Raw genomic sequence first — 15,482 nt, forward strand, 5'->3', positions numbered from 1 at the left:
GATGAGGGTAGAGCAGTGGATGTAGTATACATGGATTTTAGTCAGGCATTTGATAAGGTTCCCCATGGTAGGCTTATGCGGAAAGTCAGGAGGCATGGGATAGACTGAAATTTGGCCAATTGGATAGAAAACTGGCTAACCGGTCGAAGTCAGAGAGTGGTGGAAGATGGTAAATATTCAGCCTGGAGCCCAGTTACAACTGGAGTTCCGTAGGGACAGTTCTGGGTCCTCTGCTGTTTATAATTTTTATTAATGACTTGGATGAGGGAGTCGAAGGGTGGGTCAGTAAATTTGCAGATGATACGAAGATTGGTGGAGTCGTGGATAGTGAGGAGGGCTGTTGTCGGCTGCAAAGGGACTTAGATATGATGCAGAGCTGGGCTGAGGAATGGCAGATGGAGTTCAACCCTGCTAAGTGTGAGGTTGTCCATTTTGGAAGGACAAATAAGAATGCGGAATACAGGGTTAACGGTAGGGTTCTTAGTGAGGTGGAGGAACAGAGGGATCTTGGGGTCTATATTCATAGATCTTTGAAAGTTGCCACTCAGGTGGATAGAGCTTGTAAGAAGGCCTATGGTGTATTAGCGTTCATTAGCAGAGGGATTGAATTCAAGTGTCGTGAAGTGATGTTGCAACTGTACAGGACTTTGGTTAAGCCACATTTGGAGTACTGTGTGCAGTTATGGTCGCCTCACTTTAGGAAAGATGTGGAAGCTTTGGAGAGGGTGCAGAGAAGATTTACCAGGATGTTGCCTGGAATGGAGAATAGGTCGTACGAGGATAGTTGAGAGTGCTAGGCCTTTTCTCGTTGGAACGGCAAAGGATAAGGGGTGACTTGATAGAGGTTTATAAGATGATCAGAGGAATAGATAGAGTAGACAGTCAGAAACCTTTTCCCCGGGTACAACAGAGTGTTACAAGGGGACATAAATTTAAGGTGAAGGGTGGAAGGTATAGGGGAGATGTCAGGGGTGGGTTCTTTACCCAGAGAGTGGTGGGGGCATGGAATGCGCTGCCTGTGGGAGTGGTAGAGTCAGAATCTTTGGTGACTTTTAAGCGGCAATTGGATAGGTACATAGATGGGTGCTTAAGCTAGGACAAATGTTCGGCACAACATAGTGGGCCGAAGGGCCTGTTCTGTGCTGTATTGTTCTATGTTCTATGTTCTATGTTCTAAGGGCCTGTTTCCTCACTGCAGGGAATCTAATGTAATCTGACTCAAGGGACTGTGTTATAGGGAGAAGTTTGACAAGCTAGGACTTTTTCTTTAGAAGGTAGAAGACTGAGGGGGGTCTTTTAGAAGTGTATAAGATCATGAGAGGTATGGATAGGATGAATGCACTCAGTCTTTTTCCCAGGAATCAAGGACCAGAGGCCATTAATTTAAGTTTGGAGGAGAAAGAATAAATGGAAACCTGAGGGGCAATGCTTTTACACAGAGGGTGGTAAACATATGGAATGAGCTGCCATCAGAAGTGATTGAGGTAGGTATATTAACAACATTTAAAATGCAGTTGGACAACTACACGGGTAGGAAAGGTTTAGAAGGATATGGGTCAAGTGCAGGGAAATGGGGTTAGCGTGGATGGATATTTTGGTTGGAATGGAGCAGTCTCAGCGTAAGGGCCTATCTTCATGCTGTCGGACACTATAACTCTATGAAGTGATTCTCTGGGAAGACTAATATATGAAAGAGCAAAAATAAAGTCAGGTTTAGGAAGTGTAGATTAACAGAAACATATAGATTTCCTTATTGCCAATTATATGCCACATACACAAAACATGCCCCATACACAAATCTTTAAGTATTCACAAGTGGCCTAATAAAGTATTTCAAGAAGAGCTTTGATAGACAAGATAGTGGTCATGTCACTGGACTAGTAATCCATCAATCCAGGTCATTGTTTTGGGAACATTGCATTAAAACCCATCATGGCAGCTGATAGAATTTAACACTCTATAATAAATCTGAAATTCTAAGTTATTATCAGTAACAGTGGTCTTGAAATTATCAATGTTTAATACACATCTGACTCATGACATTTACCTAGTTCACCCTAAATGTGATTCCTGACTAACGTTAAACCGCCCTTTGAAATAACCTAGTAACATTGTTAATTCAGGGGAAATTTGGGATAGGTAACAAATTCAGAGATTAGAACACAGAACATGGAACTGTATAGCACAGGAGCGGGTCCTTCAGTTCCTGATGTTGTGCCAAACATGACGCCAAATTAAACTAATCCCTTCTGCCTGTCCTTTGTCCAAATTTCTCCATTCCTTGCATATTCATGTGCTTATCTAAAAGTCCCTTAAATGTCTATATTGTATTTGCCTTCAAGACGATCCTTGGCAGCACATTCCAGACTCCTACCACACTTCATGTAAAAAGCTTGCCCGTCACAGCTCCTTCGAACTTATCCCCTCACCTTAAATGCATGCTCCCTAATATTAGACATTGCAACTCTGGGAAAAAGATTCTGACTGTGAACTCTATCTGCGCATCTCATCATTTTATAGATTTCTATCAAGTCTCCCCTCAACCTCCACTACTCCACAGAAAACAACCTGAGTTTTTCTAGTCTCTCTTTATAGCTCATACACTCGCAGGCAACATCCTGGTAAACCTCTTCTGCATACTCTCCTAAGCCTCCACATCCTTCCTGTAATGAGGCAATCAGAATTGAACACAATCCTCTAAGCGTGGCCTAACCAAAGTCTTACAAAGCTGTAACATGAACCACATTTTGATACGGATTAGTGGAAAAACAATAGAAAGAACATCCCATTAATAAGTTTAAAGGGAGTTATAAAGCAGGGATGTGAATATCAGCATGACCGCTCTTTCAATAAGACAAGGACATGCAAAGCCTTTCTTCTGTAACATTGGCTCCTATTAGAAAAGATTATCTGGTCATTACCACCTGGCAGTGTGTAGAACTTCAAAGTTTGGCCGTCACATTTCTGATACTATAAAAATGTTTACATTTGAAATTTACTTAATTGGCTGTGAGGTAGTTTTGGGCAACCCTGAAGTCACAAAGGTTCCTGTATATATCAAAGTATTTTCTTTTTAATAAAAATCTTGATCGAGAAACAAGTACGTACGGGTTACATCGTTTTTTTTTCTCATCTCCATAAGCTAGTTTTTTGCATCCTTTAATGTAGATTTCCAGTGCCACAGCCTGAAAATTGTACCGTATACATAGCTCAATTTCACCAGTAACATTCACATTGTCCAAAGTCTCTGGTTCTGTGCACGTGCTGTTGATGCTGTATATGCTATCCTATGGGAACAATGAAAAACACATTACAAATCATGCCTTACAAATGCTTTTCTTGTCCTCGGTTTTGATTCTGATTCCTTGTTTTATTTTGAACCAGTGTGCTCTTCCTTTACTTTAATGACAAGTTGCATATTTTGTTAACTTTAATAATTCTGCAAATATCACTTCCATTATATTACTTAGAAATTATGACAGTAGCTGGACTATTGACCCCAACTAGCCTGTATCTATGTTCCTCCTCCACATGAAGATCAGACCTATTCCCAGATTCCTATTGCTTCACTTCAATCACCAACTTGGGTACTGATTTCACAAAATTTCAACCTCTGATATTTGATTAAATATAAGAAATATTGTACAAGGTCCTCTCATGCTGGACACTTCAATTACTAGAAACAACAGATTTCTCCCTTTACCCATTCTGGATGCTATACTTTGGGAAAGACATGATGACATTAGACAGAGTTAGAAATGATTTAGGAGAATGGTTCCAGGGATGAGATACTTCAACTTACCTGGATAGATTGAAGAATTTAGGATGTTTTCCTTGGAGAAGAGAGGTTTGATAAAGTATTCAAAATCATGTAGAGCCTGAAGAGAGGAGATAGGGAGAAACTCTTCCCGCTCATGAAAGGATCATGAATGAGAGGGCACAGATTTAAAGAAACTGCAACAATCGCAATGGCATTATAAAGAAAAACCTTTTTATGCTGCAAATGATTAAGGTATGACAAACACTTGCTAGTGTGGTGCAAGCTGCTTCAATTGAAACATTCAAAAAGGAATTAGTTAACTGAAAAAGGACTACACAGGGAAGACGGGAAAATAGTAATAGATGAATTGCTTATTTGGACAGCTAGGAGAAAGTGAGGACTGCAGATGCTGGAAATCAGAGCTTAAAAATGTGTTGCTGGAAAAGCGCAGCAGGTCAGGCAGCATCAAAGGAGCAAGAGAATCGACAATTTGGACAGCTGGCAAGATTTGACGGGCTGAATGTCTGTCTGCATTGTGATAATGATGTGATTCTGTAAACCTGTTTCATTTTTTCACAATTATAAGCACATCTTTGAAATCACTTCTTAATTTGCTCTGTTCTGTTGAAAACAGCCAAAGCTATTCAGCCTTTGTTTATTTTTGCATAACCCTATATCGGGTGCTATCCTAGAAAAACCTAATGGAGTGCCAATTTCATTATTCAAAGTCCTTTTCCTTTGTGAATACAGATGATATATATTCATCTAAGACCTGACCCATACACTCTGGCTGCAAGCCCCTTTGATCTCTAATAGGCCCCACTCTTTCCCTGGTAATCTTACATTTAATGTACCTTGGGATTTTCCTTAATCCTACCTGCCCCTCTTTGTCAGCTAATTTATTTTTCAATCACTCCCGTACTCACTATTCTTTTGAAGGGCCTCCCCTGTTTTTAATCAGCACTGCTGCCTCACAGCGCCAGGGACCCGGGTTCAATTCCTGCCTCAGGCAACTGTCTGTGTGGAGTTTGCACATTCTCCCCGTGTCTGCGTGGGTTTGCTCCGGTTTTCTCCCACAGTCCAAAAATGTGCAAGTTAGGTGAATTGGCCATGCTAAATTGTCCGTAGTGTTAGCTGAAGGGGTAAACATAGGGGAATGGGTCTGGGTGGGTTGCTCTTTGGAGGGGCGGTGTGGACTTGTTGGGCTGAAGGGCCTGTTTCCACGCTGTAAGTAATCTAATCTAAAAACCTAACATATGCTTCCTTCTTAACCACAGAATATTTACAGTCATAGATTCCAATAGCACAGAGACAGGCTCATCGGCCCAAATTGGTCAATGCTAAACAAACTGTCCATCCACGCTAACCCCATTTCCCTGCACTTGGCCCATATCTTTCTTATTCAAGTATTTGTCCAAATGACTTCTAATGTTGTTAATGTACCCGCCTCAATCACTTTTGCTGGTAGCTCATTCCACATGCGTACCACCCTCTGTGTAAAAATGTCACCCCTCAGGTTCCCTTTTATCCTTTCCCCTCTAACCTTAAACTGATGCCCTCTCATCCTCAATTCCCCAACCCTGGGCAAAAGACTCAGCACATTCCCCCATTCCATTCCTCTCATGATCTTATACACTCTATGAGATGCCCCCGCCCCACCACCTTAATAGCCTATGGTCTGAGAAAAGTTCTAGCTTGTCCAACCTCTTCACTATAACTCAGACCTCAAGTCCTGGCAACTTCCTTGTAAATTTCTTCTGCACTCCTTCCAGTTCAATAACATCCTTCCTATAGCAAGGTGACAAACATTTCTTGACATTCAGGGTTCGCTGGACTTTCTGTCCTTGCCCTTCACTCTTATGGGAACATGCTGGCCCTGAATTCTCATTATACTATTTTTAAAATACTCTTACTTTACAAATGTAGAGTAAAGTGGCTGCTTACAGCCTATGTTTGCCAGATATTGAAATTGATCTGCCCTAATTTAGAACAACTTCTCCACTATCCTTATCTCTTTCCATATGACTTTAAAACTTACAAACTTATGGTCACTATCCCCAAAATGCTCACCTACTGACCCTTCAACCACATAGCTCACTTAATTTCCAAGGATTAGGTCTAGTACTGCCCCATCTCTAGTTGGACTATCTATGTACTGGCACAAAATGTTCACCTGGATGTACTTTAAAAATTGCATCATATTTAATCGTTTCACACTAAGGTGATAGAACATAGAACATAGAATGTTACAGCGCAGCACAGGCCCTTCGGCCCTCGATGTTGCGTCGATCTGTGAAAATAATCTGATGCCCATCTAACCTATACCATTCCATTATTATCCATATGTATGTCCAATGCCCATTTAAATGTCCTTAACTTCGGTGTGTCTGCTACTGTTGCAGACAGGCTGTTCCACGCCCGTACAACTCTCTGAGTAAAGAAACTACCCATGATATCTGTCCTAAATCTATCACCCCTCTGCATCTTATCTATGTCCCTATCTAACCCACAACATCCTTCAGCACTATCTACAACTCTGCCAACCTTAGTGTCATCTGCAAATTTACTATCCCATCCTTCTAAGCTCACATCCATATCATTTATAAAGATGACAAACAGCAGTGGCCCCAAAACAGATCCTTGTGGCATACTACTGATAACTGAGCTCCAGGATGAACTTTTCCATCAACCACTAACCTCTGTCTTCTTTCAGCTAGCCAATTTCTGATCCAAACCGCTAAATCAACTTCAATCCTGAAACTCCTTATTTTGTGCAATAGCCTACCGTGTGAAACCTTATCAAACACTTTACTGAAGTCCACATACACCACATCAACTGCTTTATGTTCATCCACCCGTTTTTTCACCTTCTCGAATAACTCAATAAACTTAGTTAGGCATGACCTACCCTTCACAAAACCATGTTGACTAACCCTAATCAAATTGTTCCTTTCTAGATGATTATAAATCCTATCACTTATAACCTTTTCCAACACTTTTCCCACAACCAAAGTAAGGCCCTCTGGTCCTGACTCCACTTCTTAAACAAGGGAAAAGCATTTGCTATCCTCCAGTCTTCTGGCACGACTCCTGTTGACAATGATGACATAAAGATCAAAGCCAAAGGCTCTGCCATCTCCTCCCTGGCTTCCCAGAGAATCAGAGGACAAATCCCATCCGGCCCAGGGTTCTTATCTATTTTTAGATCTTCCAAAATTGTTAAAACTTCCTCTTTGTCAACCACAATTCCATCTTATCTAATATTAGATTATTTCTGTATTTCCGTATTCTCACTAACATTGCACTTTTCCCATGTGACTACTGACAAAAAGTATCCATTAAGCACTTCTCCTCTGTCCTCAGATTCCACAGACAACTTCCCACTACTGTCTTTGATTGGCCCTAATCTTACTCTATTAATTTCTTTATTCCTGATATACCTATAGAAGGCCTTAGGGTTTTCCTTGATCCTATCCGCCAACAACTCATGTCCCCTCTAGGCTCTTCTTAGCTCTCTCTTTGGATCTTTTCTGGCTAACTTGTAACTCTCAAGCCCTCTAACTGAGCCTTCAAGCCTCATCCTCACATAAGCCTTCTTCTTTCTAAGTTTGTGCGAAGATTTGTAGCTCGGGTGCTCGTTGTTGTGGTTCTGTTCGCCGAGCTGGAAGTTTTTGTTGCAAACGCTTCGTCCCCTGGCTAGGCGACATCATCAGTGCTTGGGAGCCTCCAGCGAAGCGCTTCTTTGATGTTTCCTCCGGTGTTTATAGTGGTCTGTCCCTGCCGCTTCCGGTTGTCAGTTTCAGCTGTCCGCTGTAGTGGTTGGTATATTGGGTCCAGGTCGATGTGTTTGTTGATGGAGTTTGTGGATGAATGCCATGCCTCTAGGAATTCCCTGGCTGTTCTCTGTCTGGCTTGCCCTATGATAGTAGTGTTGTCCCAGTCGAATTCATGTTGCTTGTTGTCTGCGTGTGTGGCTACTAAGGATAGCTGGTCGTGTCGTTTCGTGGCTAGTTGATGTTCATGTATGCGGATTGTTAGCTGTCTTCCTGTTTGTCCTATATAGTGTTTTGTGCAGTCCTTGCATGGTATTTTGTACACTACATTCGTTTTGCTCATGTTGGGTATCGGGTCCTTCGTTCTGGTGAGTTGTTGTCTGAGCGTGGCTGTTGGTTTGTGTGCCGTTATGAGTCCTAGGGGTCGCAGTAGTCTGGCTGTCAGTTCCGAGATGCTCCTGATGTATGGTAGCGTGGCTAGTCCTTTTGGTTGTGGTATGTCCTCGTTCTGTGGTCTTTCTCTTAGGCATCTGTTGATGAAGTTGCGCGGGTATCCGTTTTTGGCGAATACCTTGTATAGGTGTTCCTCTTCTTCTTTCTGCAGTCCTGGTGTACTGCAGTGTGTTGTGGCCCTTCTGAATAGTGCTGCAGCTTTGTTTGTGTGTGTTGGGGTGGTTACTTTCATAGTTTAGGACTTGGTCTGTGTGTGTGGCTTTCCTGTGTACCCTTGTAGTGAATTCTCCGTTTGGTGTTCTCTGTACCATCACGTCTAGGAATGGGAGTTGGCTATCCTTTTCTTCTTCTCTCGTGAATCGGATTCCTGTGAGTGTGGCGTTGATGATCCGGTGTGTTTTTTTTATTTCCGTGTTTTTAATGATTATAAACGTGTCATCGACATATCTGACCCAGAGTTTGGGTTGAATTTGTGGTAGGACTGTTTGTTCTAACCTTTGCATAACTGCCTCTGCTATGAGTCCCGAGATTGGTGATCCCATGGGTGTTCCGTTGATTTGTTCGTATATCTGGTTGTTGAATGTGAAGTGTGTTGTGAGGCACAAGTCCAGTAGTTTAAGTATGCCGTCTTAAACTACGTCACAGAACGAGGACATACCACAACCAAAAGGACTAGCCACACTACCATACATCAAGAGCCTCTCGGAACTGACAGCCAGACTACTGCGACCCCTAGGACTCATAACGGCACACAAACCAACAGCCACGCTCAGACAACAACTCACCAGAACGAAGGACCCGATACCCAACATGAGCAAAACGAATGTAGTGTACAAAATACCATGCAAGGACTGCACAAAACACTATATAGGACAAACAGGAAGACAGCTAACAATCCGCATACATGAACATCAACTAGCCACGAAACGACACGACCAGCTATCCTTAGTAGCCACACACGCAGACAACAAGCAACATGAATTCGACTGGGACAACACTACTATCATAGGGCAAGCCAGACAGAGAACAGCCAGGGAATTCCTAGAGGCATGGCATTCATCCACAAACTCCATCAACAAACACATCGACCTGGACCCAACATACCAACCACTACAGCGGACAGCTGAAACTGACAACCGGAAGCGGCAGGGACAGACCACTATAAACACCGGAGGAAACATCAAAGAAGCGCTTCACAGGAGGCTCCCAAGCACTGATGATGTCGCCTAGCCAGGGGACGAAGCGTTTGCAACAAAAACTTCCAGCTCGGCGAACAGAACCACAACTTCTTCTTTCTCTTGACAAGAGCTTCAACTTCTTTAGTAAACCACAGCTGCCTCGGTTGAACACTTCTTCCCTGTCTGACAGGTACATACTTATCAAGGACCCATAGCAGCTGTTCCTTGAATAAGCTTCACATTTCAAGTGTGTCCATCCCCTGCAATTTCCATCCTATGCATCCTAAATGTTGCCTAATCGCATCATAATTGCCTTTCCCCCAGTTATAACTATTTCCCTATACAATATATATACCTATCCCTGCACATTGCTATTGTAAACATAATCAAATTGTGGTCACTATTCTAAAGTGCTCACTTACCTCCAAACTAACACCTGGCTGGGTTCATTTCCCAGTACCAAATCCAATGTGGCATCGCCCTTTGCTGGTTTGTCGGCATACTGTGTCAGGAAACCCTCCTGCACACCTTGGACAAAAACTGATCCATCTCAACGACTTGAACAATAGTATTCCCTGTCAATATAGGAGAAGTTAAAGTCCCCATAGCAACTACCTTGTTACTCTCACTCCTATTGAGAATCATCTTTGCTATCTTTCCTCTGCATCCCTGGAACAATTCGGAAGCCTAAAGAAAACTTCCAACAGGGTTTCCTTTCTTTTCCTGTTTCTAACCTCAGCCCAAACTACCTCAGTGGATGAGTCCTCAAATGTTATCTCAGCTGCTGTAATACTACCCTTGATTAACAATGCCACAGCGGCCCCCCTTTTACCATCTTCTCTGTTCTTACTGAAACATTTAAATCCCGGAATCTGCAACAACCATTCCTGTCCCTCCTCTAGCCATGTCTCTGAAATGGCCATAACATCAAAATCCAAGGTATCAACCCATGCTGCAAGTTCACCCACCTTGGTCTGGATGCTCCTGACATTGAAGTACACACATTTCAAACCAACATCTTGATTGGCAGTGTCCTCTTGCAACCTAGTAAACTTTTCCCTGACCTCACTGCCCTCAACCTCCTGTACACTGGAACTACAATTCAGGTTTCCATCCCCCGAGTGATCTTAGTCAATGTTTGCAAAGTTGAAATTCCCAACAATTATCACCCTATTTCTCTCTCATCTTTCCGTGATTTGCCTACATATCTGTTCCTCTATCCTCCTCTTACTGTTGGGAGGCCTCTAGTCTAATCCCAGCAAAATAATCACAGCCTTTCTTATTTCTAAGATATACTCAGATGGGCTCATTTGAAAACCCCCTGGGATATCTTTCCTCATTACTGCTAATGGTGGTTTCCTTTATCAATAATGCAATGGCCCTATCTCTCTTACAGCTTCCCAATTTATGCCTGAAACCTTCAAACCCTGGAATGTTGAGTGCCAGTTCTGTCCTTCCTTCAACCATATAGAATCCCTACAGTGTGGAAACAGGCCATTCAGCCCTACAATTCCACACTGATTCTCTGAAGAGCATCCCACTCAGATTCACCTTCACCCAATCCCTTCTTTTTCCATATCTAATTCACCTAACCTACACATCCATGGCCACTATGGGGCAATTTAGCATGGCCAATCCATCTAACCTGCACATCTTTGGATTGTGGGAGGAAACCGGAGCACCCGGGGGAAACCCACACAGGCACAGGGAGAACGTGCAAACATTCGCCCGAGGCTGTAATTAAACCCAGCTCCTGGCACTAGCAGTATTAACCACTGAACCACTATGCTGCCCCTCAGTGATTGCAACAATATAATTCCCACGTGCTGATCAACACTAAGTTCATCCGCAGTCACGTTCCTTGCATTAAAATAGATATAACTTAGCTTTCCAGGTGTATCTGTGTGCCTTATCAAGCCCATGTCTTCTACTCCTGCTGGACTGTCCTTGCTCCCGACTTTATATCTTCTCTGTGCTCTTGTCAAATTAGTTTGAAACCTCCCCAACAACACGAACAAACCTCCCAGCAAGGATACTGGATCCATTCCAGTTCAGGTGAAACCTGTCAAGCTTGTACATCACATCTACCCTAGAAATCGTCCAAATAATCCAAAAAACTAAAGTCCTCACTTCTACACCATCCCTTTTAGCTACACCTACATCTGACCTATCTTCTTATTCGTATACTCAGTACCATGAGTATAGATATCTATAGAATCCATTTACCAGTCAAGGAAAGGCTGCCAGCATTCTCAAAGATCCATCCCACCCTAGCAATGTTTTTCTACAAACTTGACCATTGGGCAGAAGGTACAGAAGCTTGAAAACATGCACCAGCTGGTTTCGATACACTTTCTACCCTACTGTTGTTAGAATACTGAATGGACTCACAAACTCTTAACATTCGCCTGTACCTGTGTTTTTATTTTTGCCACTGTTTACCTATTGTTTACTTATCTATGCTACTTAACTCTGTGATTTGCCTGTATTTTTTCGCTGTGCCTCAGTACACGTGAAATTAAATTCAATCCAATTCAATTCAATGTGGTACTGGAAATAATTGGGAAATTGCAATCACAGCAGTCTTCCTCTTCATTTTACTACCTGTCTAAATTCGAACTGCAGGATCTAATTTCTTTTTTTAATCCATGTCATTAGCACCAACATATACCATGACTGCTGGGTGTAGACCCTCCCCCTTCAGAAAGTTTGGTAGCTGCTCTGAGACATTCCCAATCATAGCACCAGGGATGTTGACACTTATTGACAGTTCTGGGAAAGTTGGGGTTTAGGAACCCTCCATAGTAACAATCCTAAAGAGCACCCACCTATCCAAAAAGGATCCCTAAGGCAACCCCCTATCTGCCCGAGAAGCACATTTTCAGGGGTATCACGGATCTCCAAAGCCTTATAGCTAGTTAAAAGAAGTGCACTGAGGTCAGACCTGTTTTACCTAGTCTAATCCACACAGTCTAGGTTTCAGACCAAGAGAGACTCCAAAATCTGATTTTAGTGGATGCAGCTCATCAGTTAAATGGTCAAGTGTCTCGATCAAATGCACATGCATAAATTATGGATTATCCCCAATCCTGCTCTCATGAAAATTAGAAATGCCAGGTTTCAGGGCATCACTTAGACCTCGTAACACTTTACCACCATTTTGTTATGACAGACAGGGTTTCTATCACATTGAAAACCTGGGCCTTAATATTTCATATCCATCATAAACGTAGACCTCTCTTTTCTTTCTCTACTATTTGTCTGCCTCTGCAATTGTTTTAAATTTGATATGTCTCAACTTTTCTCAGTTCATGGAAAAGTCAGTATCAACTCTCTTTATCTTTCCACAGACGATGGTCAATCTAAATACAAGCAGCAATTTCTGTTTTTATTCTAGGTTTTTGGCATATTTATGATTTTCTATTTGCTACTGATAGTATTAAGCCAGCCATAATGACAATGCCATCTTAGATCAACAATTCCATGTTGGAACTGGAGAGGGAAAACAAAATAAATTGACTCGTGGTGGTAGGATCTATTGCATGGAGGTTTCATTGATATGCTATTAAAAAGATACAAAGAGAAGGAATATTTCTACATAATACTCAGAAAATGCACTGGATACTGAGAAAACTATGAGGCCTGGCAATGTTATGGTGATAGTATTGAAGTTTGTACTCCAAAAGTAGCCACATGCCTAGTCAAGAACAGTTACAGAGCACTGAGGAAAAATAGCCAGCTATGACTTGCCCACAAAGAACAAAATAAATTCGATCTGGCCATTTACTTCCATATTAACCAACTTTTGGTAATTAATTGACAGTGTTATCAGCATCACTTGGACAGCAATAACGTGCACGTAATGCTCAGTTTGTGCTTTGCCAGAGCTCCTGTCTTCATTAGACACTTGATCCAAATATGGACAAAAGAGTTGAATTAAGTCATGTTGTGCAGGGGCTGGTGTTGGACTAGGGTGGGCAAAGTCAGAAGTCACACGACACCAGGTTATAATCCAATGGATTTATTTCAGATCACACAAGCTTTTGGAGCTCAACTCCTTTCATTGCACTGCATCTGATGAAAGGGCTGCACTCCGAAAGCTTGTGCAATTTCAATTAAACTTGCTAGGCTTTAACTTGTTGTCGTGTGACTTCTGACTTTGTCCGCCTGAGGGAAGTGAGAGTGAGTGCCCTCGACATCGAATCATTGAATCTCAGCAGTGTGTCTACAGATTATTTGGCCCATGAAATCCATACCGACCATCCAAAGAGCATCCTACCCAGACCCAGTCTGCTGCTCTATCCCTGTAACCCTACATTCCCCAAGGCTAATCCTCCTAGCCTCCACATCATTGGACAATATGGGCAATTTAGAATGGCCAAGCCATGTAACCTGCACATCTTTGGACTCTGGGAGGAAACCGGAGCATCAGAGGAAACCCAGCAGACTCAGGGAGAATGTGCAAACTCCACACTGACAGTCACTGAAGTCTGGAATCAAACCCATCCCCTAACCCTGTGAGACAGCAATGCTGATTAAATTACTTACAGTGTGGAAACAGGCCCTTCGGCCCAACAAGTCCACACCGACCCGCCGAAGCGCAACCCACCCAGACCCATTCCCCTACATTTACCCCTGCACTTCACACTACGGGCAATTTAGCATGGAAAATTCACCTGACCTGCACATCTTTGAACTGTGGGAGGAAACCGGAGCACCCGGAGGAAACCCACGCAGACACGGGGAGAATGTACAAGCTCCACACAGTCAGTCGCCTGAGGCAGGAATTGAACCCGGGTCTCTGGCGCTGTGAGGCAACAGTACTAACCACTGTGCCATTGTGTTGCTCTGACATCAAGGAATACTAGCAGAGGTTGATGAGGGGAAAGCGGTAGATGTGGTATATATGGATTTTAGTAAGGCGTTTGATAAGGTTCCCCATGGTAGGCTACTGCAGAAAATACGGAGATATGGCATTGAGGGTGAGTTGGAGGTTTGGATTAGGAATTGGCTGGATGGAAGAAGACAGAGGGTAGTAGTTGATGGCAAAGTTTCTTCATGGAGTGCCGTCACTAGCGGTGTTCCGCAAGGATCTGTTTTGGGACCATTGCTGTTTGTCATTTTTATAAATGACCTGGAAGAGGGGTTAGAAGGTTGGGTGAGCAAGTTTGCGGATGATACGAAAGTCGGAGGAGTTGTTGACAGTGAGGAAGGATGTGGCAGGTTACAGCAGGATATAGAGAAGCTGCAGAGCTGGGCAGAAAGGTGGCAAATGGAATTCAATGTAGCTAAGTGTGAGGTGATTCACTTTGGGAAGAATAACAAAAAGATGGGGTACTGGGCTAATGGTCGGATATTTGGTAGTGTGGATGAGCAGAGGGATCTTGGTGTCCATGTACACAGATCTCTGAAAGTTGCCACCCAGGTAAATAGTGCGGTGAGGAAGGCATATGGCGTACTGGCCTTTATTGGTAGAGGAATTGAGTTCCGGAGTCCTGAGGTCATGATGCAGTTGTATAAGACTCTGGTGCGGCCGCATCCGGAATATTGTGTGCAGTTTTGGTCGCCATACTATAGGAAGGATGTGGAGGCACTGGAAAGGGTGCAGAGGAGGTTTACCAGGATGTTGCCTGGTATGGAAGGAAGATCGTATGAGGAAAGACTGAGACACTTGGGGCTGTTTTCATTAGAGAAAAGAAGGTTTAGGGGTGACTTGATTGAGGTGTACAAGATGATTAGGGGGTTAGATAGGGTTGACAGTGTGAACCTTTTCCCGCGTATGGAGTCGGGTATTACAAGGGGGCATAGCTTTAAATTAAGGGGGGGTAGATATAGGACAGAAGTTAGGGGTAGGTTCTTCACTCAGCGAGTCGTAAGTTCATGGAATGCCCTGCCAGTAGCAGTGGTGGACTCTCCCTCTTTATGGGCATTTAAGCGGGCATTGGATAGGTATATGGAGGATAGTGGGTTAGTATAGGTTATGTGGGCTTGGATCGGCGCAACATCGAGGGCCAAAGGGCCTGTACTGCGCTGTATTCTTCTATGTTCTATGTTCTATGTTCTAATTGTAGTCAACAGGAGTTATAGGGGAAATTCTCTAATGGGTGGAGTTGTGCCTAGCACAAGAAAAGATAGCTGTGATTGTTGGAGGGGCATTATCTTAGAGACAGGACACTGCTGCAGAAATTCATCAAGGTAGCATCCTATACTAAAAGCCCAACCAACTTCAGCAGTTTCAACAATGACCTTCCTGCCTTCAGCCAATGGAAGACAACATTCAGCACCCTTTGTGATTCCTTCAATACCAAACCAGTCCAT

The 15,482-nt window shown here is 43.1% G+C and overlaps 1 protein-coding gene across 5 annotated transcripts in view; it reads right to left on the reverse strand.

Annotated features, from left to right (window-relative positions):
- sytl3 (synaptotagmin-like 3) overlaps positions 1–15,482 on the reverse strand; it is a 168,577-nt gene that overhangs the window by 20,406 nt on the left and 132,689 nt on the right. For 4 of the 5 annotated variants that reach the window (XR_015758473.1, XM_043696176.2, XM_087991471.1 and 1 more), the window contains one exon: positions 3,109–3,287. The exons of the other annotated variant lie outside the window; for it this stretch is intronic. Coding sequence is in view for 3 of the 4 variants with exons in the window: in XM_043696176.2 (XP_043552111.1) it covers positions 3,109–3,287 (179 nt within the window). In the remaining variant the exon portion in view is untranslated. The remainder of the gene's footprint in view (positions 1–3,108; positions 3,288–15,482) is intronic. 5 annotated transcript variants of the gene reach the window in all.

The sequence above is a fragment of the Chiloscyllium plagiosum genome, unplaced genomic scaffold (assembly GCF_037043375.1).
Source record: "Chiloscyllium plagiosum isolate Xiang-an unplaced genomic scaffold, Cpla_swu_hap1 HiC_scaffold_10, whole genome shotgun sequence".
Taxonomy (NCBI): Eukaryota; Metazoa; Chordata; class Chondrichthyes; order Orectolobiformes; family Hemiscylliidae; genus Chiloscyllium; species Chiloscyllium plagiosum.